A 27,803-nucleotide genomic window follows, 5' to 3' on the forward strand; every position below is an offset into this window, starting at 1 on the left:
GAGGCTGAGAGGAGAGATGGAGGGAGGGACAGGAGGGGAAGAACACAAGGCAAAAGACTAGGAAGGCAAGCACAAATATAAATGAGAATGCTAACCCAGCCTATCCAATACCATAGTAGGAAAAGGGATTGTATCATATTTCTGTTGCTGAGCTTAGGAATAGAACTAAAAGTTAATCTGTGTGTTACATTTATTTTTAAGACTTGTGTTTCATTTCATGGAAGTGTGATGACTTATTCCCAAATCAGCTTATGAAGCATGCTATAAAATGTTTTATAGGAAGGTAATTGTAATTCCTGTTAGAAGTAGTAACTTCTAAGATTTAAGAAAGAGATGGAGGGCCAGTGAGAAGGCTCAGCAACTAAAGAAACCGACCGTCAAGTCTGAGGTCTGCAGCTTGTTCCTGACATGGTAGAAGAGATGCAACTTCCAAAACGTCTTTTGACTACCCACATACAGAGACACTGGAGAGAACTGATTCTCACTAAGTAGCTGGCTTCTCCACACGCATGCCCAGCATGTGTGCGCTCTGCACACACACACAAATTACATAAATGTAAAAAATAAATAAGTATTATAAGTTTACTCCAGTTTAAAATATATTCTTTTTTTTTTTGCCTAACATTATGTAACTAAAAACTCAGGGACACTAATATACATTGATAGGAAGGTATCTTTAATTGCATGCTCAGCAGAGAGAGAGAAGCGAAGGAGGGGAAGAGAAGTGAGTAAAGGAGGAAGCGGGGAGGGGACATGGTTGGAGGATGTGAACAGAGAAGCACAGGCACAGGAGGTCCTGCGTGGCAGAACACGCCTAGAACCCTAGTACAGGAAGAGGGAGGGAAAAGGACAGCAAGACTGCCGGGCAGGGGTGGCACTCGGGAGGCCGAGGCAGGCGGGTCTCTGTGAGTTCGAGGCCAGCCTGGTCTACAGAGCAAGAAGTTCCAGGACAGCTAGGGCTGTTACACAGAGAAACCCTGTCCTGAAAAAAGAAAGAAAGAAAGATTGCAAGTTTGAGCCAAGCCTAGACGACAGAGATCATCTCAAAAACTGTTTAAAGCACAGGAAGAAAGTCCAAGGTAAAAAGAGAACGGGTGGACGGATGAATTTTCGGAGACCACACAGCCTGCTATTTAACCACCATGGGCACCGAAAATCCACCAAGCGGAATACTTTCAGCTTACCCTCAAGGCAGGAACGAGGTGAGAGAGGCTGTCTCTCAGGTAGGCGTAGTGCCTGAAGGTGTGGTCGGAGAACAGCGCCGGCATGGTCGGGCAGGTTTTGGCAGCATTGAAGATGAGAACTAAAACTGCAATGTCTGGTGCGTGAGTGGGTTGGGTGAGTTAGAAAATAAAGAGTTAAGGCTTGCCATACACAACCTGCCGCCTCACGTCCCACTGCCAAGTTCCCATGACGGACCCACAATTTCCCAAAAATCAAAACAATTTTGATTTGCAGTTCAGGGCTGGAGATACGACCCAGTAGGTAGAGTGCCTGCCTAACAGGCAAGAAGCCCTGGGTTCAATCCTCAGAACCACACAACGTACTTGGGCGTGCCTGTGATCTCAGGTAATACCTGAACTCAGGAAGTCGAGGCAGACACCAGGCTCAAGGCCAAAGTGAGGTTTCTGATGCCTATCTAAACAAATACACCAAACCCCAATAGACGGCGAAAGCAAGCAGACTTAAGGGAGAATGCAATGGTCCCCTGTTCTCACTAGTTTCAGTGTGTCCTATGTTCCAATAAGGATCCCGAAAACTCATGGAGGATCCGGGTCTGCATATGAAGCAGAAGGAGCCTAGGGAGAGTGAGGATGTACTGGGGTAAACACACTCCCATTACTAGAAAACAATCCAAGTCCACATCATGCTACACGAGGAAATCAAAACCCACTGACCTTGGAACTACAAGCGTAGTGAGCATGCAGCCTAGCTGAGAATAGCGCCTCCCTCGGGCCAAACGAAGCATGGCTCAAGAAACAGCGGATTACACAGGCTGTAGAATCAGACATTTAAGCTTTAGGGGCAGACCTGTAGAGCTTCACGATGTGGCTTGCCTCACGGCAACGTCCTACATCACTTCACAGGTATGTGCCTCAACAGCTGGGGTATATCTCATTATTTTAAACAGGCAAATTGCCATATATATATATAAAGATTTATTTATTTTTATGTGCACTGAATTTGTTTTGCCTGCATGTCTCTGCGAGGCTGCCAGATTCTCTGTAACTGGAGTCACAAACAAGCGTGAGCAGCCAGTGCCCTCAACCTCTGAGCCATCTCTCCAGTCTCAAATCTGATTTTTTTGAGTTACTTTCAGTAACTCAGTTTCTTGGGGGCTGGAGAGAAAGAAGGCTGAGCAGTTAAGAGCCCTGGTTGCTCTTCCAGAGGACCTGGTTCAATTCCCAGACCTACATGGCTGCTCTTGCCTCTCTGTAACTCTGGTTCCAGGGCTTCTGACACCCTCACACAGGTCTATATGCAAACAAAAACACCAATGCACATAGAAATGAATAAACCTAAAAATAATAACAAAACTTAAATTTTTTCAAGGGTCAGCGGTGGCACACTCCTGCTGTGGAGATCACCTTTACTATGTGTTACACTTTCTATACTGCATTTGTTTCACGATGTGAGGATGTGTGTTTAATTATGAAAAGAAGAGTTCCATTTGTTTCACCTTGTCTGCATAAGGCACCTGATTGGTCTAATAAAAAGCTGAACAGTCAATAGCTAGGCAGGAGAGGTCACGCAGGGCTGGCAGGCAGAGAGAATAAATGGGAGGAGAAAACAAGGCTTGGAGGAGGAACAAGAAGGAGGAAGAGAGAATGAGGAATCGGCCCAGGCAGAGGCCCAGCAGCCGCCAGCCAGTCACAGGGACAGAGGGAAGTAAGGCAGACAGAAAGAGAGTAAAGGGAGATAAAGAGAAACAGGTTAATTTTTAAAAAAAAATGTATTTATTTATTGTGTATACAGTGTTCTATCTGCATGGATGCCTGCACACCAGAAGAGGGCATCAGATTTCATTATAGATGATTGTGAACCTCCATGTGGGTGCTGGGAATTGAACTCAGGACCTCTGGAAGAGCAGCCAGTGCTCTTAACTGCTGAGCCATCTCTCCAGCCCTGGAAATAGGTTAATTTAAGTTAAAAAAAAATTAGCCAGAAACAAACCTAAGCCAGGCCGAGAATCCATACTAATAATAAGCCTCTGTGTCATGATTTGGGAGCTGGCTGCTGACCCAAAAGAAAAAGCCTGGCACACACTTCAAGCCACTCTGATGAGGCCAGCCTGATCTGCCAATCGAATTCCAGGACAGCCAAGACTAAATAGAGAAATCGTGTCTTGAAAAACTAAAAGAAATAAAGAAATAAAATAAAATAACAAAATCATCTAACAACAACGAAGATAAAAATCCTCTCCCAGGGCTGTGTGGCAAATTAGTGATAAAATGTACAAAATATATAATGAATATGTGAAACGTGAGAAGGGGTAAATAAAGGCAAAGATGAAAGCAACGAAAGCTGAGAAAGGCCAGCGGAACCCCTCTGGCACTACAAGTACAATTCAGATCTGAGCCGAGCAAAGAGGATACACGCCGGGTCATCCATGTCCGGCTCGGCTGTGTCAAAAAACGGGTGGGTGCTCAAGAGCTCTGGCACCAAAGGAAGCACAAGGGTCGGGTGCCGGCTTCCCAGGAACTTCAAGCACCTGAAACAAACAGGGACAACATCAGCACGTCACCCAGGAGCTCAGGAACTCAGCTGGCTCCTCTAGAAATGGCGTTTACGGACCAGAGAAGCTCACATGCAGAGCTTTTTAAACAGCAGCAGTTCTGCCGGCTTTCCTGCCAAGAAAACTGACTCCTCGGGTACCAGGACAACGGTAAGATGCTAGGAGAAAGACCGTCCAGCCCCAGGGCTGTCCACTATCGGCTCAACCCACCCATTGCCCAGCATCTGGCCCACTAGCAGTCAGGTAGCTCCATTCTGGTCACTGGGGCAAGGTGAGAAGTCTGCGGGGAGCTGTCAGTGCTGACTTCCTAACCACACACAGAAGCACACAGAGGCTGGCTTATGAAGCAACCGTCTGACAACTGTGAGGGAGAAAGCCAAGTGAACTCATCAACCAGGACTCTCACCCTGACAAGATGGTCAGTCCTGAAGCTCATGTATCATGGATTGCTATGTAAAGATTAGATTTATTGTTTAAGATGTTTTGAGCCAGGTTTTTTGTTTTTTGATTTTTAACTTGAAGTCAAAATAATGTAACTGCTATATCCTAGGGGATGTCCTGAAACTATAGAGCCTTGGGCAGGCTGTTCATAAAGCAGGGTTTAAATAAGAAAAAATGCAAAGTATTTAAGAGTGTCATTAGTAAGAACCCGGTAAAAAAAAAAAAAAAAAAAAAAACCTATTATAGTGAAAGGGACGGGCTTTTCCAAACTGTATAAAACTAAACATGAGGCAACTGTGTGTTTTTATTATTTTTAATAAGTTTTGCATTAGAACTGCTAACAGTTTGGCTACAGTGAATTACAAAGAGGGGCTGAAGAGGTGGTAGAGAGCTTGGCACGCAGCCTGGACGGATGCCTTGAGCACCCACCACACAATAACAAGAACAAACTGAGCAGTCTGTGCCTGCAATCCCAGCACTTAGCAGACTGAATCAGGCTGATCCCTGAGAACTTGCTGGCCAGAGAATTCAGGTAACAAGTTCCAGATTCTGTAAGAGACCCTGTCAGAAAAAAATAAAGTGAAGGGGGTCAGAGAGATGGCTCAGTGGTTAAAAGTACTGGCTGCTCTTCCAGACAGCTCAGGGTTTGAGTCCAGCACCCACAGGGCACCTTCCAGTTCCAGGAATTTTAAGGACCTCTTCTGGCCTCTAAGAGCACCAGCCAGGCACATGGTATGGAGGCAAAACATCAATACATAAAAGAATTCTAAAATTTTACATAAAGTGGACGCAACACTGAGGAAGATACCCAACACTGACTCACTGTCTGTCTGTCTGTCTGTCTGTCTGTCTGTCTGTCTCTCTCTCTCTCTCTCTCTCTCTCTCTCTCTCTCTCTCACACACACACACACACACACACACACACACACACGACAGGATTCAGAGACCAGGAGCAGACAGACTGGCAGAAGAGAGGAAACACCAGGACCAGGGCTGGTTAGAGCATCTCTTCTCTCAGAGGACCTGGCTTTGACTATCAGCACCCACAATGAAGCTTACAACCATCTGTAACTCCAGTTCCAGGAGATCTGACACTCTTTTCTGACACCAGGGATACATGGGATACATAAATACATGTGTAGACAAAACCCTCACATACATTAAAAAAAAAATTCCCTAAAAACAAAAAAAGCTTTAGGGACCATTTGTTTAAAAAAACAAAACAAACAAAAAACAGAAAGTGTTTCGGCATATTTCTTTTTTTCTTTTGGAATTTTAAGATAAGGACTTTCTATACAGCCCTATAGAAGTAACTGGAAGTAACTCTGTAGAGCAGGCTGGCCTCGGACTCAGATCTGCCTGCCTCTGTCTCCCAAGTGCTGAGTTAAAGGTGTGTGTCACAACCGCCAGGCCACAAATATTTTTTAATTTTTATATTTTACTTAAAATTTTGTTTTTATTTGTTTCTGCTTTAATTTTTTAAATGGTTTCATGTGCATGGGCTGTTCTGACCATGCACCACTTGGACCCTGGAGGCCACACGAGGGCAGCAGATGCCCGAGGACTGGAGTGGACAGCTGTGAGCACCATATGGGTGCCGGGAACAGAAGCCAAGAACACCGATGCATAAAGGCTCTGAACTGCTAGGCCAGCTCTCCAGCCCTGACAGATCTTATTCGATACAAATATCTCCCAATGACAGCTTCCACTGTGTGGTCATCCTTCATTCTGGGTCCCACACTTCCCAACAGAGCTGGGGACCACCATGCATCCAGCCTATGCTGAACTGAGCTTAATCGGGTTGCACAAACACAGGGAAACAAACAGAAAAGCGGACATCAAAACTGTGATCTACAGCCACTGAAATAGCTCAGTGGGTCAAGGCACTTACTGACAACACTGACAATCCAGGTTTAATCCCCAGAACCCACGTGGTGGAAGAAGGGAATGACTCCCACAGCCGTTCTTTGGCCCTCACATACTCGCCATGGCACGCACACACACACACACACACACACACACACACAACCAACAAACTAATTTTTAAAACGTAATCTAGAATGAGACACCACAGCCTGCATCTGCCTACCACACAGCAATGCACAAGATCTCCACCATCTATCCAGCACTGACATCAACAGAGCTGTGTGCACATACCTTCCAACACCCTACTTAACATGGTTTCTCTATGCAGTCCTGACTGTCCTGAAACTCAGTCTGTAGACCAGGGTCACCTAGAGCTCAGAGATCCACCTGCCTCTGCTGGGATTAAAGGCGGACGCCACCACATCCAGCTTAGCAGTTTTTCTTTTTTCTCCCTACTTTCAAAAAACTTTTATTTATTTAATTGTTGTTTAATGTATGAGTGCTCTATCTGCATGTACAACTTTGTGCTAGAAGAGGGCACCAGACCCCATTACAGACGGCTGTGAGCCACTGTGTGGTTGCCGGGAATTGAACTCAGGACCTCAGAAAGAGTAACCAGTGCTCTTCACCACTAAAGCCATCTCTCCAGCCCGATACAGTTACTCTCCAGACAGAGGTTAATAAACAGTATTAATAGTGTGGCTGAAGCCGGTAAAGCTGAAGGTGACTGGGTGGAGAAAAAAACTGAAATTTTCTACTCGTAGATCAAATAGAATTTTCTGTTTGCAGGTCAAGTGCCAGCTCTCCCCAAGCTCAATGCTGATGGCTGTAGTACTGGGCAGACAGACAAAGGCAGTGTACCAGAAAAGGGAACCTAGGCGTCAGCTCTCCAACCCTAAAGCCTGACATTACCTGACATGATATTTACCAGGTGGATGGATGGGTGGGAACCTCATACGGGATATTCATTTTAGGAAGCAGATTTTTAAGAGTTCGGAAAAGTGAGCCAGGTGATGGCGGCACATGCCTTTAACCCCAGCACTCAGAAATTAGAGGCAGGTGGAGTTTGAGGCCAGCCTGGTCTACAGAGTGAGTTCCAGGACAGCCAGGGCTACACAGAGAAACATGGGCTTGAAAAACCAAATAAAAGAAGATGAACCAACCATCTAAACAGAGGTGAAATTGAGGGCTCCCCCTAATCATGAAGTTGTAGTTAGTTATCGTATGCAGGACTTGGCAAATGAGGTAAACGTCCTTACTTCCATATGGAGTCCCTGTCAGTAGGATACTTGGTTAAGTTCTTTAGCAGCTCCACCAGGGCGAGATGAATGCCTTCCTTTGTTGAGACATTAGTGCAGCACAAGAGTTCATGGAGGGCCTCTCTAATATCCCTGGACGAGTCCTTTTGTCAGAAGAGAAAAGAAGAAAGGAAATAATTAACAATAGTGATTGCTACCGAACTCAGGTTCCACCTACCAGCCCCCTGTCCACAACTACCTTTCCACATAGGGTGCGCATTTGAAAAAGTATTTAGAAATTTGCTAACTAAAATTCCGGGGAAAGACCTCATTTTACTGACTTAAGAAGGGGCCTTGCCTTCTATTTTCTATCTTTCTGTTTGTTTGTTTGTTTACTGAGGCAAGGTCTCATTCACTATGTAGTCTTGGCAGGCCTTGACTTTGTTATGTAGACCACATTAACCTCGAATTACAGAGACCCAACTGCTTCAGCCTCCTAAGTGCTGGAATTAAAGGCATGCACTACCTCACCTGGCTTCTCCGTGTTTTGAGGCAGGGTCTCATATAGTCCAGGTTCACCCTGAACTCTTGATCTTCCTGACTCTTCTTCCTAAGTACTGGGATTCCAGCCATGAGCCACCATGCCTGGCCCTTTTGCTCTTTAACCTTCCTTTTCCTCCCTGTCTGAAACCTGATCTCACACACCTGCAGTCCCAGCACTTGAAGAGTCACAGGTAGACCATGACTTTTAACAGGACCAACACACATACTAAAGGAGGGGGAACAAATTAAAAAAAGAAAGCCCACTAGGATGAGGTGGGTGTTTCATAATTAAAGGAACAAGAGCCACAAAGCCATATAATATCATGTGTAAAACAGTGTGGACGTCTGTGTGACCAGAGCAGACCAACAAATGAGCAGCAAGACTGCATGAGCTGCCCCCTTCCCTCCAGCACACGTCACAGCACACTGACAGATGTGCCATTCACCACAGGTCTACATTGCTCCTCTTCTGCCTCGAATGGTCTTCCACCATGGATAATTCTTGCAAAAATGGTGCCTAGTTCCTTTAGATCCTTTTCCTGACTGCTGTATTCCCAAACCCCAAAGAAACAAATTCCCCTGATATACTCTTACGGCATCTCATTCACGCTATGGACTAATTTCACTTAATTGTTACGCCTTTGTGCTGCTATTTCCGACTCCTACTAAATCATAAGGTTCGTGAGAGCAGGACCATGGCTTCCACTCACTATTACAACTCCCCTACAACAGTGCCTGGCACACAACAGACAAAGTAAAGACCGAAGAGAGGGACCAAGGAGCTGACTCAGATCTGTCCGACTCTAAACACTGTCAACTTAACCATAAGATGATGTTTCCCAGATTGAGTGATTATCGACTGCTGACAGCAGGCAGCTGTACTGGTGTCCTTCTTAAGCACTTTATAATAGCCAGATTTAGGGCTAACTTGTGCAGGTTTGTTTCTGGAAGCATTTGCTACACACTCACTATGACTAAGTCACCAGATGGAGCCTGAAAAGAACATAACAAAAGGCATCACCTAGCGACTCTACTCACAGAGTTAATAATCTCATCAGAGAGAAAAAACAGACAAACCTGCTAGACATGATAAACAAAGAAAACTAAAGCGGAGACATACGGGACTGGTGTTTAATATGCATCAAATGATTGACAGGATATAACAATGTATCTGCTATAAATTCCATAAAGGCTTTAAGAATGACGAAAGCTGAAAGAGAGGCAAGTCTACAGTCAACTTCTCTCCACAAAATTCCTCAACAATTTCCCATAATGCTTAGACTGAGATTCAGTGTGTACACAAGCCGCTTGCCCTGCCTATCCACTCCCGACCTCTGCTTTCTCACCAAGTCCCACCAACACTGAAACTCTTACCGCTGCCCCCTGGCTGTTCCAGGAGCAGCTCTCTGCCTCGGTTTGCACAGGAAAGGCTGCTCTGCTCTTTCCTCGGAGCTTGAGTAACCAGATGATGTATCCTTAAATCCCCCACACGTCTAGACTGTTTATCTTCTGGAAGATCTGTCACCATCTGAAACTGTTTACCCCTGAGACTAAAATTATGCTCAGGGAGAATGGGGATCTGCTTCTGACACCTTTCCCATCCACTGACAGGACTTGATGCGGAAACACATTTCTCTAGGTAGGGCAGTATGTCAGCAGTGCGCAGCTGGAAGGCGCAGAGCAAAGAACATTACCACAGTGAATGTGAGGGAGCCGGGACCAGCAGAGTGAAGAACAGTTTGTATGTCTAAGTCCTTGGGAAGATCTGAGTAGAGGAGCGCACACATTGTGGAGATAAACGAATCCCAGCGAGTAAACAGTGGCGATTTAGCAGGCAGAAGTGAAAACCACAGTGAAGCAGTAAAGAAAGGCACAAGACACAGAGTGATTATACATGAGACTCAAGGTGGAAACAGAAAATGATACAGAAAAACTAAAAGCCAGGCAAGATAGCTCAATCTGTAATCCCACCACTGAGGAGGCTGGAGGATGTCCTTTGGTTCAAGGTCAGCTAGGGCACAGTGAGTTCTAATCAGTCTGGCTACAGAGTAAGGCAAGGTCTCAAATAAACAAACAAACAAAAAACCCAAGAAACTAAAAAGGACAGAGGCCTCTGATGACAGGGAACACAAACAGCATAAATTTGCCTTCTTAGAATCACAAAGGCATGGAGCTGGGCAGTGGTGGCGCACGCCTTTAATCCCAGCACTTGGGAGGCAGAAGTAGGCAGATCTCTGTGAGTTCGAGGCCAGCCTGGTCTACAAGAGCTAGTTCCAGGACAGGCACCAAAAACTACAGAGAAACCCTGTCTCAAAAATAAAAATAAAAAAAAAAACAAAAAACAAAACAATGACAATAAGCTTACTCAGACTTCCTGCTACTATCCAGCCCCACTTTAGGAGGAGCTGGGTACAAAGGCACAGCTTTGCCACCTGATGTACTGATCAGTGCCCAACACAATTCCTGGTTTTAATGGTGGATGGCCTCACAGGTATCTGATGAAGGAATGACCGATAGAAACACTCACCTCTAGTACGGCCAGGACGGTATCAAGCTGGTCTTCTCGGAGGGTGATATTGTTGGAGATTTTTCTCATGGTATGTATGGACTGCAGACGCACTTCCTCAATTTCGTCATTAAACATGTCAACTAGGAAGTCAAGGCACTTCTCAGCAAAAGAGGGTGAAGACTGAGCCAGCATGCACAGAGCCTCCACAGCAGCAATGCGAACCTCTACCAAACGAAAGCAAATTGAACTGAACATTACTTAAGAGCTATAAACACAGACTCCTCGCATGCGCACTTTAATTTTCTACTCGCCTCTCACTCTAGAATCTCCCTGTGGCATCTTCTGCTGCCACCATCACAGCGACGCACAAACATGGGCTCTGCGTCCCAAGGAGCAAGGCCCCATCTTACTCCATGTGCACGTGATCAAGTCACACATCTGCCTAAACGGTGTGGCCTCATCTCAGTGTTTCGACTACACGAAAACCACTGAAGGGCCGGGTGCTAGGTAACCGACGCCAGCTGCCACCGTCTTAGAACAAAGATGACAAAATTAATGTACTTGCCACAAAGTCAATGAGGGAAGAGAAAACACTGGGACCCATACCTGTAACCCCAGGCTAGCACCATCCTGTGTGTGGTTAAGGGACTTGCTGCTCCTATGTAGACAGGTCTCAGCACAAACTGTGTGGAGAGACCTTATACATGCTAGGAAGTATTCTGCAAACTGAGCTACACCTCACCTCTCTAACCGAACTGTTCTGCGGTTGAGAATTACAAAAAGAGAGAGAAGGAAGAAGGGACGGGGAGGAGGAAAGGGGTAGGAAAGGGAGCTGAAGGGGGAGAAGCGGGAAGCAGGAAGCTACATCACTGCAGAAAACCTCAGGATCGTAACGCATACGTGGAACCAGAAAACCTTAAAGGGAATAATAACTGGACAAGAGCGGCTGTGCAGACCTTTAATCCCAGCACTGCAGGGGCGGAGGCAAGAAGAGCTCTGTGAGTTCAGGATTGGCCTTGTCCATATGGCAAGTTCCAGGACAGTCAGGGCTGTACAGTGAGACTCCACTAGACAGAATGAATGACGACAGGTGGGGAGATAGGCAGGTAGGTAGGTAGATAGATAATATAACAAAAATTTTCACAAAAGTAAAAGGAAGATAGAAGAAAGATTTTGTGGTCACAAACAACTGAATTGCAATCTTGTTGTCTGAGTAACTAAATATTACTATTAATAAGACTTTTATTACTAAGTGTTTACTACAAATAGATCGTGCATCATGTTGAATGCTCTATGCATACAGAATCTCAATAATTTCTACAGCTCGGAAAGAAGCCTTTAATCCCAACACTCGGGAGGCAGAGGCAGGAGGATCTCTGTGAGTTTGAAGCCAGGCTGGTCTATAAGAGCTAGTTCCAGGACAGGCTCCAAAGCTACAAAGAAATCCTGTCTCAAAAAAAGAAAAAGAAAAAAGAAAGGCTAAATGAAGAGATACACTTTATAAATTCTATCTGTGTGAGTGACGTGTGAGGTACACAGAAGGGCCACGGCACATGTGTGGAGCGAAAGGAAGACTATGGAGTCAGAGCTCTCCTCCCACCTTTTATGCTCAGGTCTCCAAGCTCGTGTGGAAAGCACCTGCACCGCTAAGCCACACGGCAGGACAGATGGCACATCCATGATCACCTTCCCCTCCCCTGACACGAAGCAAAGCACGCGGGGACGACTGGTAATACAAAGCCATACTCACCATACATCTCATCTTCCAGCCCGTGGACAAAGGCTCCACACGCTCCTGACTCTATCAAGTTCACAGCCCCTGTATCTATTTCTTCCTTGGGAGCATCATCTCCCCATTTCCTGCCGCTGGAAAACTCTCCTGAACTGTAGAGCTCCTTGGCACGCTCGTGAGCAGTGCGTTTCCTCTGTAGAAGATGACAATAGTTACTTGCCAAGAACATCAAGGTGCACCTAAAGCCGAGAGAAAGCAGGCAACAAAACTGCTCTTGGAGAAACTAGACAGTTCAGAGCAGAGAGAGGCATATAAACATGCCATTTTCCCTTATATTTAAGAAAAATTCTGTAACTGCCATGCATTTACAAATGGAAATTAAGGCATTGGCAATGCATGCGCACATTGCAGCAGGTCGCATTTCATCTTGCAGACTGTGTTAAAGGGCCACCACAGTTAACGCTTAAGATGTTCCAGAGAGGATTGGTTGCTTCCAGAGAAAGGGTTCTTTTTATTTTTTAAATATTTATTTATTTTTTATGTATACAATATTCTGTCTGCATGTATGCCTTCTAGGCCTCATTACCGATGGTTGTGAGACACCATGTGGTTGCTGGGAATTGAACTCAGGACCTTTGAAAGAACAGGCAATGCTCTTAACCTCTGAGCCATCTCTCCAGCCCCTGAGAAGGGGTTCTTTCACTCAATCTTCCACGGAATCTGCTGCTAAGAAGGAGTCCCACCATACCACACATCACACAAAATAAGACCAGGCCTGCATAGTTTCTAAGGAGCAGAAAGTAAATCCTATCTCTTTTTGGTTTAACACAACCTTTGTCAAGTATTTTACAGAATGAAATTCATGATGTAGCTTGTAATTTGGTTCAAGTTACTGTGATTTTGAATTAAAATGTAATCTAGTAACCTATATTAATGCAGCAAATACATGGACTGCTAAACTAAACCAACACCGCTCACCATCTATCTACACTGATAGTGATTATAGAAACCCAGTGTAAACAAAGAGTTCAAGTTACCCTTAGGTCTGACATCAGCTTCTTGTCAAGAGTCTGCTCCAGGAAATGAGAACTGACTTGCTCCATAGAACCCTGTAAAAAGAAAGAACCCAAAGTATATTCTAACCATCACCTTAACATTCAAAGTTTGCAAATAAATGCATAGAGGTAACATGATTCTTGACAGTAAAGATGCCTACAGGTTCTAAATAATCAGGAATATATTGTTAAAAATATGAACAACAGTAATAGAAGCGACCTCTGACTTAGTTCTACATACTGTCCTCAAAGTTTTGTACATATCTCAACTCATTTAATCCTCAGTAGCACACTATGAAGTAAATGCCACTATTTTATGCATGGGGAAGGGGCATGCAAATATTAAGTAACTAACATACAAATTCCAGAGCTGAAATATAAGCCTAAGTTCCAGGAACCCTCTGGTTTAGCCATCCTTCCTCACTGTCTTTCTCCATTTCTTCCTTCCTTCTCTTTGGTCAAGGTCTTGTACAGCCCAGGCTGGAGCACACTATCTAGTTGAGGCTGGTCTTGAACTCCTGATGCTCATGTTTCCACTTCCCAGCAGGCCTAACTTCCATTCCTTCTTATTCATCCTTCCTATACACCTATTTTTCATCCACACATATAGTTGAGAAGGTTATTAACAACCGTTCAATTATATGCTTACAATCATCAGGAACAGGAAGACAAAATAAAAAGGTATCAGTTTTCTGCCACTGATGTCAAAACTAACGAGAGAAATTAAGACGACTTCATATAGACTCCTAAGGATGCTACAAAACTAACAGAGTAAGTAGCATGAGGTACAGGGCAGAGATGCCCATGACTGGGAAGAGGAGATCACGGTGCAAACATGTGAAGCAGGAGAATACGCCATGTGGGAGATGAAGTGGGCTTCATGAACAGAACACAGGTAAAAGGACCCAAAGTGAGGCGGGAAACATTCTAAAGTCTTGTTAATAAGGAGTAAGGAATAGAACACAGGTAAAAGGACCCAAAAGGGAGGCGGGAAACATTCTAACGTCTTGTTAATAAGGAGTAAGGAATAGAACACAGGTAAAAGGACCCAAAGTGAGGCGGGAAACATTCTAACGTCTTGTTAATAAGGAGTAAGGAATAGAACACAGGTAAAAGGACCCAAAAGGGAGGCGGGAAACATTCTAACGTCTTGTTAATAAGGAGTAAGGAATAGAACACAGGTAAAAGGACCCAAAGTGAGGCGGGAAACATTCTAAAGTCTTGTTAATAAGGAGTAAGGAATAGAACACAGGTAAAAGGACCCAAAGTGAGGCGGGAAACATTCTAACGTCTTGTTAATAAGGAGTAAGGAATAGAACACAGGTAAAAGGACCCAAAGTGAGGCGGGAAACATTCTAACGTCTTGTTAATAAGGAGTAAGGAATAGAACACAGGTAAAAGGACCCAAAAGGGAGGCGGGAAACATTCTAACGTCTTGTTAATAAGGAGTAAGGAATAGAACACAGGTAAAAGGACCCAAAGTGAGGCGGGAAACATTCTAAAGTCTTGTTAATAAGGAGTAAGGAATAGAACACAGGTAAAAGGACCCAAAGTGAGGCGGGAAACATTCTAAAGTCTTGTTAATAAGGAGTAAGGAATAGAACACAGGTAAAAGGACCCAAAAGGGAGGCGGGAAACATTCTAACGTCTTGTTAATAAGGAGTAAGGAATAGAACACAGGTAAAAGGACCCAAAGTGAGGCGGGAAACATTCTAAAGTCTTGTTAATAAGGAGTAAGGAATAGAACACAGGTAAAAGGACCCAAAGTGAGGCGGGAAACATTCTAAAGTCTTGTTAATAAGGAGTAAGGAATAGAACACAGGTAAAAGGACCCAAAGGGAGGCGGGAAACATTCTAAAGTCTTGTTAATAAGGAGTAAGGAATAGAACACAGGTAAAAGGACCCAAAGTGAGGCGGGAAACATTCTAACGTCTTGTTAATAAGGAGTAAGGAATAGAACACAGGTAAAAGGACCCAAAGGGAGGCGGGAAACATTCTAACGTCTTGTTAATAAGGAGTAAGGAATAGAACACAGGTAAAAGGACCCAAAGTGAGGCGGGAAACATTCTAAAGTCTTGTTAATAAGGAGTAAGGAATAGAACACAGGTAAAAGGACCCAAAAGGGAGGCGGGAAACATTCTAACGTCTTGTTAATAAGGAGTAAGGAATAGAACACAGGTAAAAGGACCCAAAGTGAGGCGGGAAACATTCTAAAGTCTTGTTAATAAGGAGTAAGGAATAGAACACAGGTAAAAGGACCCAAAGTGAGGCGGGAAACATTCTAAAGTCTTGTTAATAAGGAGTAAGGAATAGAACACAGGTAAAAGGACCCAAAGTGAGGCGGGAAACATTCTAAAGTCTTGTTAATAAGGAGTAAGGAATAGAACACAGGTAAAAGGACCCAAAGTGAGGCGGGAAACATTCTAAAGTCTTGTTAATAAGGAGTAAGGAATAGAACACAGGTAAAAGGACCCAAAAGGGAGGCGGGAAACATTCTAAAGTCTTGTTAATAAGGAGTAAGGAATAGAACACAGGTAAAAGGACCCAAAGGGAGGCGGGACACATTCTAACGTCTTGTTAATAAGGAGTAAGGAATAGAACACAGGTAAAAGGACCCAAAGTGAGGCGGGAAACATTCTAAAGTCTTGTTAATAAGGAGTAAGGAATAGAACACAGGTAAAAGGACCCAAAAGGGAGGCGGGAAACATTCTAAAGTCTTGTTAATAAGGAGTAAGGAATAGAACACAGGTAAAAGGACCCAAAGTGAGGCGGGAAACATTCTAAAGTCTTGTTAATAAGGAGTAAGGAATAGAACACAGGTAAAAGGACCCAAAGGGAGGCGGGAAACATTCTAACGTCTTGTTAATAAGGAGTAAGGAATAGAACACAGGTAAAAGGACCCAAAGTGAGGCGGGAAACATTCTAAAGTCTTGTTAATAAGGAGTAAGGAATAGAACACAGGTAAAAGGACCCAAAGGGAGGCGGGAAACATTCTAACGTCTTGTTAATAAGGAGTAAGGAATAGAACACAGGTAAAAGGACCCAAAAGGGAGGCGGGAAACATTCTAACGTCTTGTTAATAAGGAGTAAGGAATAGAACACAGGTAAAAGGACCCAAAAGGGAGGCGGGAAACATTCTAACGTCTTGTTAATAAGGAGTAAGGAATCTGCCTAATAAAAATACTAGATAATCTCTATAGAACATTAATTTGAGGTAGGGGGGCAGAGAGGATGGCTGGAGAGATGGCTCAGCAGTTGAAAAAAAAAACTTGCTATTCTTGCAAAGAATTGTGGTTTGGTTCCCAGCACCAACGTACAGCTATCTGTAACTCTAATTTCAGGAGATCCGATGTCCTCATCTGACTTTTTTGGACAGTACACACACATGGTGCACATATATACATGCAGGCAAAGCATACACATAAAATTGTTTTGTTTTTTTTTAATCTAAAAAACATGGTCAAGTGTGGTAATATATGCCTTTAATCCCAGCATTTAAGAGGCAGAGGCAGGTGGGTCTCTTGAGTGTGAGGCCAGCCAGTTCTACAAAGTTAGTTTCAGGATAGCACTCAGAGAAACCCTGTCTCAAAAACAAAACAAAAATCTAAAAAACAAACAAACAAACAAAACCAAAACAAACAAACAAACAAAAAAACCCCAAACACTTAAAACCAGTTGGGAGGCAAAAATGTGTGCAAACCTCTGTGAGTTCAAGGCCAGCCTGGTCTACATAGCCATAACCAGTTCCAGGCCAACCAGGGCTACACAATGATACTACGTCTCAAAACAAATGAACAAAATTTCCCAAACAACAAAAAATTAGATCAATGTACAAAATGTCTACTATATGTTAAAAGTTAGCTCTCTGCTGGGCAGTGGTGGTGTACACCTTTAATCCCAGCACCCAGGAGGTGGATCTCTGTGAGTTAGAGGCCAGCCTGGTCTACAGGTGAGTTCCAGGACAGGCTCCAAAGCTATAGAGAAACCCTGTCTCAAAAACAAAACAAAGTTATCTATCCTTCTAAACTCAAGTAACTTTATTTCTTGTTTTATTTTCTTTTTTTGAAGCAGGGCTTTACCGCACCTGAAGATAACCTGGAACTCGCTAGTGCAGCCCAGACTGGCCTTGAACTAACTCTGCCTGGCAATCCACTTCATCCTCAGGTGCTGGGGTTACAGTGTGAATCACAATGCTCGACTAAAAACGGAACTTAACAATGCTGATTTACTTTTAAATTTTAATTTACTTTTATTTTTATTTATCTTTTTAAACTGAAAATTTTCTGTGCATACATATTTGCATTATTTAATTTTTTATAATTTATTTAATTTTATTTTATGTGCATTGGTGTGAAGGTATCAGATCCCCCAGAACTGGAGTTACGGACAGTTGTGAGCTGCCATGTGGGTGCTGGGATTTGAATCTGGGGCTTCTGGAAGAACAGCCAGTGCTCTTAACTATTGAGCCATCTCCCCAGCCCCAACTTTAATTTACTTTATGAGCATGGATGTTTTGCTTAAGGTGGTCAGAAGAGGGTGTCCTCTGAAACTAGAGATATAGACAGTTGTGAGCCACTGTGTGGGTGCTGGGAGTTATATCATTTGCAATACATTTTCAGTGTCATTTAAGAACAGCTGAAGCTTTCCATTTTAAATTCACAAATGTCAAGAGACAGTAATTCAATTAAAAAAATAGTGAACTTTTTTTTCATTATTGAGAAAATGGTATGAGCCCAGGAGAAAAGGAGAGGGGTGGATTTAAGTAACGTCACAGGGACAGAACTGATATAAGCTAATGAACTGATGTATAAAAGACATAAAAAACAGAATTCCTAGCCAGGCAATGTGGGACATGCCTTTCTTTTGTCCCAGCACTCGAGAGGCAGGCAGGCAGATGAGTTTGAGGCCAGCTGGGCCTACACAATTAGTTTCAGGACAGTCAGGGCTACACAGGAAACAGCCTTGTCTCTGTTAAACAGAGAAACCTTGTCTCAAACAAACAAACAAAAAAAGAGCCCAGTTTTGAAAAACAAGGAATTCCCAGGTCAACAAGATGGCTCTGCGTACAGGCATTTGTTACAGAAGCCTAGGGACCTGGGACTCCCTGGGACTCCCACGGAGACGGAAGGAGAGAACCGACTGCACAAAGCTGCCCTTCCTCTGCCCCCCACCACGGTACACACACCTATACACACATCATACACTCACATACAATTTCTAAAACCCCTGAATTTCTCTAGCACATGACGCGGTAGATGGTAGAACCAGTCAGGAACACACAAGAGGAACATTATTTGAGAAAGAGTTTATATACATTCACAGATCAGAGAAGACCATACACTTCATATTATTGTAATTGTGTATATGTGTATGGTGTATCTCTGCAAGTACACCATAATGTCCATTTGGTAGTCAAAGGCTATGTCTGGCAGTCAGTTCTCTTTCCCCCTTTACACGGGTTCTGGGGTCAAACTCAGGTCATCAGGCTTGCAAGATAAGCACCTTCACCAGCTGAGCCATCTCTGACCCATGTACTCATTCATTTTTCTAGCTTTAATGCTTCTAGCTTCTGTCTAATGAGGAGATTAAAACACCCACAAAGACGGACAGTCCATCAGATGTAAAGCTGCCACTAACTCGGACATCAGCATCTGCCTCAGGGACACCGGTGCTTGGTCACTTGAAAGCCTGGAAGCATATAACATATACTGCAGAAAAGTTGCCATTTCTAAGATCAAAGTCTTAGACGTAGTTTAATCCTCGCTGGGTAAGAGGAAGTCAACATACTCTGAAGAAGCCTCCCACAAACCCCACATCCCAGACAGACCTAAGCTCAAAGCAGTGACTATATTCTGACTGCTGCATGGATCTGCACACTTGGCAGTCACACTTTGGGGGACCAAATAAATCCTCTTTGAGGAGTTATGAATAATAATAATAACTCAATCTCTCTCGAATGGTCTTCAATTTTCAAATACAACCTATGTGTGGAATTTTTTGTCTACTATAATGAGGAATGGAAATTTTCATTTTTGTGCAGCATAGACAATTCCAACACCCTATTGTTTCGTTTTAAACTCTGAAGGAACCTGCTTTCTCCTTGAGCTTTACCCTACCACACACCTCACCACCACTGCAGGTTTTCTGTCTGGCTGTTAGCACGCACGATGCTGCACTACTCTCTACCTCCGTCTTCTTCCCCTCTACTCCAGTCAGTTCATGCCCATCCCCAACTCAACAAGCTCGGCCGCTTCCCTGAGCCATCTCATAACTCTGCTTTAATGACTTTAAATCTACACAGCTCCAAATTAAGTAACTGTTTGTATTCAAAAGTGATTAATAATCCAATTTTGCTAATAACACTGGCAATTACAGTTGCTACTATCTGTAACATTTCTAGCCAACTAGGCTTTTAGTTATATATTAGCATTCATAAATGTACATATTTACATATAATTATGCCTCTTTCTTATATAGAAACACACCCTATTTATTTAAATTTTGGTTTTTCGAGACAGGCCTTCTCTGTGTAGCCCTGACTGTCCTGGAATTCACTCCGTAGATATGTGAGCCTCAACACCTGCCTCTGTCTCTTGAGTGCTGGGATTAAAGGTGTGTACCACCACCGCCCAGGTAGAAAAACACATAATACATACATACAGTCATAGTTATACATTCTGTAGGCGATCTTTAACCCTTTTAAACCCTCAATCTGTTATTATATTTTTTATTTAATAGGCAAGAAAACTAAATTTTATGGGCTAATGAGATGGTTCACTGGGTAGGTCATTTGCCATGAAGTCTGTAGCCTTGAGCTCAGTCCCTGGCTCCATATGGCAAAAGATACTGAATGCTCTTGAACTTGAGTGGAAAGGGTTTAGCTACCTTTCCTTTTCACGTGTGTTTGTTCACTGACCCCCACCTTATGGCCCAGAGTGTGTACAGGAAGGAGGTACAGTAGTATCACAGACCAGGGCTAGAGTGTGGACCGACGATAGCCTTTCTAAGCAGTCCTGTTCACAAATGAACACAGTAATGAAGCATATAGCGTAAAAAGGGGGGGGGGAAGGTTAGTTATTGGAGAAATTATGGGATTTCTAAAAATACAATATATCTGACCCTATCTACAGTTTCTCAAAATGTCTGTAAAAATTAACAAGCATTGTGTTCATTAGAGAAAGTGTAACTTGGGCTGCAGAGATGGCTAAGCGGTTAAGAGCACTGCCTGCTCCTCAGAGGTCCTGAGCTCAATTCCCAGCAATGTGGCTGACAACCGTCTGTAACGAGGTCTGGCGTGCAAGCATACATACAGACAGAATGCTGCACACATAAGTAAATAAACCTAAAAAGAAAAGAGTACAACTTACCAACAGCTTTGCCGCTTGGACACGAACTACCCAGGAGCCATCACTGACCATGTGGCAAATTTTCCCGAATGCATCATCAACTAAACGAATTTCTTCATTAGAAGAAGGTATTGGAACAATACTAAATAAAAAGAAAAGGGGAGAAACCACATATGACAAAACATGAGCCTGTAGGTGCTCTGAGGAGACCAGTGAAAACCGAGCGTAGGAAATCCTCGCCTGAAGACACCCACACAACCAGGGAGAACCGTCCAGCAAGCTTTCAGTACGTTCGGTTTTCAGAGTCATGAAGGAATCAAGAACTTGGTGGGGGCAGGGTTACAGGTGAGTGGTAGAGTGCGTGCTAGCCCTCACTCAATCCCTAGTACCAACATAACACAGACCTAGACATCTGAATGTGGATAAAGCTAGTTCTAGACAGACGTGTGTGTATGTGTGTGTGTGTGTGTGTGTGTGAGAGAGAGAGAGAGAGAGAGAGAGACCCCAATAACTATAAATGGAGCTCACTCCTAGAGGTTTATCAATCCATTTCGGCTTTCCAATTCTGGATAACAGTTAATGCAAAGGCAACCACCACTCCTTTTTCTCCTATAGAAAATACCCTTCTATTAAATAGAATAAATATAAATCTCCATTTCGAGGAATCACTGTGAATCAATAATTTCAGTGCTATGAAAATATTTTCAAGCAGAGCCAGTAGATGGCTCAGAAAGTAAGGGTGCTTGTTGCCACACTTGACAGCCTGAGCTTCATCCCCAGAATCCCCATGGTGGAAGGAGAAATGACTCCTACACTGTGTCCTCTGCTCTCCACATGCATGTGGCACACATGCCCACAAACATACACACCTGGTATCTTTTACATATGCCATTTGGCCTAAATCAAACTACACCAAAATTCTTATTCTCATTCTCTATCTGCCTATTTTAAAAAAAAAAATGACAGAGAGGTACTTGAGAGACACAGTTCAGTTCCTTCAGTGGCAGATGAGGAGCAGGGACCCAAAGGAGTTGGCATCTTTCACACAGCACACAGTGCACAGCAGTCTGTGGTCAAGGCCTGTGCCCCCTCTATTTCCCACTTTTCTGCAGTAGCTTTTGTGTGGTGGAAGGCGGAAGAAAAGGCCCAGCAATGGACAAAGGCAGACTTGCACCTACTGACCTCTCAGGATAGAGCTGACTGACAACCCAGATGAGCTGGACCGCAGCACTGCGCACCTGCTCGTAGTCATCAGACAGCAGCTTACAGGCCTGCAAAGGAGGAGCGCGTGCCCGTCAGTCTCTGCTCGCGGGATAATTCCAAATACTTTCCAAGTGAAGACAGGACAGCAGGGTAAGGGTGCCAATCAAAGTACTTCAGAGTGCTTTTCATTTCTTAAACCCCTGCCTAACAAAGGAATCTTGGCATTTGTACTCTTCTCAGGCTGGATTCCAACTGTATAATATCACGCCCCATGTGGAATGCAGAACCACACAGAGGGACAGACACCTAGAGTAACATCCAAGTGAAGTCAGAGTACTCAAGGCCCATAGTACTCCAAACAACATTTACATATCAGTCCCAGAGATGTGCCCAATTATGATTTCCACAGAGATAAAGCCATTCATGGGAAGTTAACAAAACAAAAATCTGAAGGTGGATTTAGCCTGCCGATCCCTAGACTCACTCAGTTATCCTCCAGTAGAAACAACACATTCTAAGGCACCTGTTTAAGCTGTCAAACGGCCGTCCACCGCTCTATCGTACCTTTTTCCTTTTTATAAACCGATACTACACTCATGTGCCATCTTCTCATATGATCTGTGGTCGTAGTCACCCTCCAGAAACATTCCAGCTTACCACACTGGTGCCAGAACTGATGTCGACTATGGCCCAGCCAAAGAGAGATCAGGAAAAATAAAACTTGTCCTAATTATTACTACTTTTTAGTACGGAACTGAACCCAGGACCTTGTGCATGCTAGGCAAGCTTTTTACCAGGGAGTTACATCCCCAGCCCACTTTCTCCATGTCTTTAGTATTCATGCACAGACAAGTCTTTTTACATGCATTAGCATATTTAATTATATACATATCCCATATTGTTCTCAAAAGTATGTTTTAGATATGGCTTCACATCCACCTCAACAAATGTGGCCACTGATCACCAGCTAAAGCCTTCGTGAGTGAAAATTCTGAGAAGCGGTGCAAGACCCCACCCCCCAGCCTCATGACCCTCCTCCCCTTGCAGAAAGCCACCGATCACCTGAAGGTACCTGATTATAAATCGTCTGGTGTAGCTTCAGTCCTCTTTCATGGAGCTGCAGCTGGAGAATAAAAATGCAGATGAAGTCTTTGCGAAAAGGTCAGTCTTCTCAGCATCCACACATTCCCAAGGGTATCACGTCAGATCAGACTAACAGAATCAGTACTCAATAGAGACACTTCCTGTGTAAACACTCAGACACTTAACTCCAACCCAAGGACAATCTCAAAAATGTTAGAGAAGCATAAAATAATGGTGAGAAAGAAAAGAAGAAGGCTGCGCTTGCAGCTCAATGGTTGAATTCTTGCCTAGCATTTACAAAGTCCTGGGTCCAGGGAGAAAGAACCCCATGGAATAAATGGTCACCACAACTTCCCCTAAAGAACACTTCCCTCAGATCCCATTGCCCTTTCTGAAGGCCACCTAGGGGATGCCTACTGTCCATAAACTGAGTCACACGCCTTCCTGCTGGAACCAATACAACTGAAGAAGAGCTCCGACACAGATTCTATCTTCCTTCCTTCAGAGATAGAGATGAGGGGTCCCAAAGGAGCCAAAAGAAAAGCGCACTTGGCATACGGGAAGCTGTGTTTTCAGTTCTGTAAGGGCCACCAGCAATAAGGAGTGCACTAGGGATTTCAGAACATACCCTGGTGCGGGAGAATTATCTGTATTCTGTCAATCATATTTTAATAAAACGCTGATTGGCCAGGGAGGCAGTATAGGTGGGAAAGCCAGACAGGAAGTAGGGGTGGAGCAAAGAGACTGGGAGTTTTCTGGGAAGCAGGAAACTCCCTCTGTCATTCCTGCCCAGACCACCGAGGAGGCAGCATGTGAAGCTGACAGCTGGAAAAGGTACCAAGCCATATGGCTAACATAGATCAGAACAATGGGTTAATGTAAGTTATAAGGGCTAATAAGAAGCCTGACCTAATGGGCCAATCAGTTTATAATCTTATGAAGTCTTGTGTGTGATTTTCTTTGTTGCTTGCCGGCTGTGGGGTACTGGGTAGAACAGATACCCCAACAAGTCGGTCCTCATGTTACAATACCCAAAGTAGCACATGCCGTAATCTTGAGATGGACCAGGTGTGAGGCTAAAGCAAGAGGGCGGACCCAAGGTCAAGGCCAGTAATGGCTACAAAGTCAGTCCCTACTGAGAGAGAGAGAGAGAGAGACAGACAGACAGACAGACAGACAGACAGACAGACAGACTTGGGAGGCGGAGGCAGACATGGTCTACAGAGTGAGTTCCAGGACAGCCAGGACAGCCAGGACAGCCAGGGCTACATAGATTCACAGAGAAACCCCATCTTGAAAAAAACAAAACAAAACAAAAAAAAAGAAACAAAAGAAATGGAACTGTCACTGGCTACATTTTTTTTTAAAAAAATCATGTTTACCATGGCTTTTATAGCTGCTGTTCTGACACGTGGGTCCTGGTCACTAAAGTAGTCCCCGATAATCTTCTGGACATCTCTGATAGTTAAGCCTTCAGCATCTTTTGTGACATTTTTCTCCAAAGAGCCAAGATTGCCAAGCAACTGCAGGCACTTATTTCTTACACCATGGGATGTATCTGTCAGGTGCTAGAGAAGGAGAGAAAGAGAAAGAATATGACTATGATATCTTGAAAAACAAACCAAACACCAGGAAAGCTCTCACTCCCCCAGTCCTGGAGACCACTGCCATCTCAGAGTTCTCACTGCTGTGTGGCATCACATCGCCTAAGGAATCATCTTCTTCCCCCAAATTAAGCTTCCATTAAATTATTTATTTACTATTTGCATGTGTAACTGGGGTTGGGAGGGACACGAGTGGGTGCCATGTTCCCTGTGTGGATGCCAGAGGGTAACTCTGGAGCGGGTCCTCTCTTTTACTTTAAGTAGGCACTGAACTCGGGTTGTTTTACCCAAAGCCATGTCTTTAGAAAACAAGAGGCTCCTTTGTTTTCTCCTCCCCGCACTTTACATCCCCAACAGCTTGCACTCTGCTACTTTCAAATCTGTCTCTACGTTTTACTTACTCTCAGGTTTTTTCGAGTCTCACTATGCAGACATGGCTGATCTGGAACTTATGTACAATGGGCTAAGTCTTAAACTCACAGAGATCTGCTGGCCTCTGCTTCCCAGGTGCAGGATTAAAGGAGTGCACCACAACACCCAGCTCTACTACCAAATTTTAATACAAATAAAAATGTAAAAACGTGGGGCTTGGAGAGATGGCCAAAACACTGGCTGCTCTTCCAGATGACCTAGGTTCAATTCCCAGCACCTATATGGTAGCTCACTGCTGCCTATAACTCCAGTCCCAGGGAATACAGTACCTCTTCTAGACTCCACAGACACAGGCATACACACAACACAAAGATACACGTAGACAAAATACTCCTGTACATGAAATACTTAAGAAAAATTTAAAAACTAACCAGTATATAATAGAATTATTTAAGAAAATTTAAAATTAAGAACTCTTTAAATTTACTTTTATTTTTAAAAATTGTGTGTATGTATGTGTGTATATGCACGCGAGTGTGTGTGCATGCATGCACATGTGAGTGAGGATGCCCAAAAGAGTTCAGAAGGGGGTGTCATGAGGCTAAGTTACATGTGGCTATAAGCTGCCCAACACAGGTGTTAAGTTCCTGTCCTTCACAAGAGTATCACTCACAAAACCCAATTTTAAAAACTTTTAACAGTCATAGAGAAATATGAAAAAAAATCTTGAGTTTATGGCTCAGTGAACTCTCACAAACTGAATACAAGAACCAAATAAAGAAACGGAGCTATATGACTAGGTGTGGTGGCGCACAATTTTAATCCCAGCACGCCGGAGGCAGAGACAGGTGGAACTCTGTGATCTGAGGCCAGCCTGGTCTACACAGCAAGTTCTAGGCCAGCCTGGTCTACACAGCAAGTTCTAGGCCAGCCTGGGCTACACAGCAAGTTCTAGGCCAGCCTGGGCTACAGAGCGAGTTCTAGGAAACCTGGTCTACACAGCGAATTCTAGAATAGCCTGGTCTAAAGAGCAAGTTCTAGGCCAGCCTTGTCTACACAGCCAGTTCTAGGCCAGCCTGGGCTACAGAGTGAGTTCCAGGCCAGCAGGTCTCACTACAAAGTGAGGCCCTGTAGAAGAACACGAGATCTTCTAAAGATGATACGGTCTTTGATGCTGTTGCTTGTCTTTAATCTTAATGAATCACCATCACGCTTATGTGAGATGTCACATGTGAGTTTGGTGTGCATGTCACAGCACAGATGTGGGAACAAAAGGACAACTTCCAGGAGTCAGTGTTTTCCCTCCACGATGGGTTCTGCGGACTGAACCCAGTTACCAGGCTCACAAGACAACACTTTTACCCAATGAGCCTGCTCTCTGGTCTAAAGATACTGCTAATACTGACAAGACACCAAAAGACAGCATCGAAACAGATGAGACCGCAGGCTTTCCACAAGGCAAATGTCTCAATGGCATTTAAAGAACAAAAATAAAATATCTTACAGACTGAAAAAAATTCAAGACCATATAATATGTATATCTTTTGGATCCTAGTAAAAAACAAAACCACCAAGGGTATATTTAGTACAATTAATGCCATATTAATAAAAAAAACTGATACGATATTAAGGTACTGCTAATAGCTGTACCCTGAATATTCTTTAACATGAAGTACTTGGAAGTACAACATGATGTCAACACTCATATTAAAATACTATAGCACACAACAAGAAATGAGAAGCAAATAGATGAAAAGATTACAAAATTAATTATGGAATATACAGTCAAACTGCAAAGAACCTAGGTATGATGGCACATGGTTGTCATCTTAGCACTCAGAGTCTGAGATAGGAGGACTGCATAAGGGAGACCAGGCTAGACAACGTAAGGAATATCAGGTCAGACAGGGACACATGGCAAGATGAGGGAGGGAGGGAGAGAGAGAGAGAGACAGACAGACAGATAGACAGACAAAGAGAGAGAGAGTGGGGGGAGAAAGAAAGAAAGAAAAAGAGACAGAGTAACAGAAAGAGAGAGAAAGAAGGGAAGAAAGAGAGAAAGGAAGGAGACAAATTATCTACTTCCTTCAAGTCCAAAATGTTTAGAATTTTCTCCTCTGTGTGAAGTCACTGAACTGAAATAAGCACTACAGCTTCCCTTCTTCTTTCTTGTCCCCTGCCCGTCCCACGTCCCTGTCACTGTCTCCTCTCTCTGATGTGGCACAGAGTCTCTTCAGTAAAGAACTGGGCTAGGGCCAGGGCTGTATGGGCTTTGGGCCAATCCCGTCCAGCACAGCTGTGCAAAGCTGTATTAGCTGTCAGTCTGCGACAGTGAAACAGAACGGCACAGCTAGAGGACAGCGACGGTAAGATTGACTGCAATTCGGCAGGACCTGGAATCACGTAGGAGACAAATCTCCAGACACTGATTCTCCCCTAGAAGGAGAGAAGCCGGTGGAAGGCTAGCACAGACACAGCGCAGAGGTATCCGGATATCTCCCGTAACTCCCGTAAGTAACTACTATACAACAGTATTGAGAAGTCAAACACACACACACACACACACACAAGCTTGAAGAGCTGCCCACTTAGTCAAATCAGAGAAATAACAGTAAGACATTGCATTCTACTGAGTAGAAATAATAAATTCAAAACTGATGAAAACGAAACTTTGGCATCAGAACACACAATTTCAAAGGGACAAGAGTAACTTGACAGCGAGAAGGCAGCCAGCAGATAACCAGTGAGCCAAAGTAAACATCATCAGTGCTGAGCAATTGAAGCAATGTATCCATCTCTAAGACTATGCAGTGATGACTGCTTCAGGGCTATGGCATTTTTTGAAAGATAAGGCAGTTTTAATATAATCAAGAGAAGTCATCAGGCAAATACAAATTCAAGGATGTTCTACAAAGTAACAGTTCCTAAGTTATCAAAATGTCAAAGTTATAAAATCAAGGAGACACTCAGGAATTATTCCAAACTCAAGATGACTGTTAACACATGACAGTTAAAGGTACTCTGAACCTATTCTTTTTATTTATTTATTTGTTTGCTTGTTTGTTTTTCTTTTTT

The 27,803-nt window shown here is 43.7% G+C and overlaps 1 protein-coding gene across 1 annotated transcript in view; it reads right to left on the bottom strand.

Annotated features, from left to right (window-relative positions):
• The window catches only part of Ints4 (integrator complex subunit 4), a 62,874-nt gene that overhangs the window by 19,457 nt on the left and 15,614 nt on the right, over positions 1 to 27,803 (bottom strand). Inside the window, exons 5-14 of the mRNA XM_085682965.2 lie at positions 24,135 to 24,320; positions 22,742 to 22,792; positions 21,649 to 21,737; positions 20,488 to 20,608; positions 13,103 to 13,174; positions 12,084 to 12,258; positions 10,352 to 10,557; positions 7,303 to 7,445; positions 3,597 to 3,712; positions 1,185 to 1,318 (exon numbers count right to left, since the gene is read on the bottom strand). Of these exons, the coding sequence (XP_085539091.2) occupies positions 1,185 to 1,318; positions 3,597 to 3,712; positions 7,303 to 7,445; positions 10,352 to 10,557; positions 12,084 to 12,258; positions 13,103 to 13,174; positions 20,488 to 20,608; positions 21,649 to 21,737; positions 22,742 to 22,792; positions 24,135 to 24,320 (1,293 nt within the window). The remainder of the gene's footprint in view (positions 1 to 1,184; positions 1,319 to 3,596; positions 3,713 to 7,302; positions 7,446 to 10,351; positions 10,558 to 12,083; positions 12,259 to 13,102; positions 13,175 to 20,487; positions 20,609 to 21,648; positions 21,738 to 22,741; positions 22,793 to 24,134; positions 24,321 to 27,803) is intronic.

Source organism: Myodes glareolus, chromosome 24, assembly GCF_982192425.1.
Source record: "Myodes glareolus chromosome 24, mMyoGla1.1, whole genome shotgun sequence".
NCBI classification, from domain to species: domain Eukaryota; kingdom Metazoa; phylum Chordata; class Mammalia; order Rodentia; family Cricetidae; genus Myodes; species Myodes glareolus.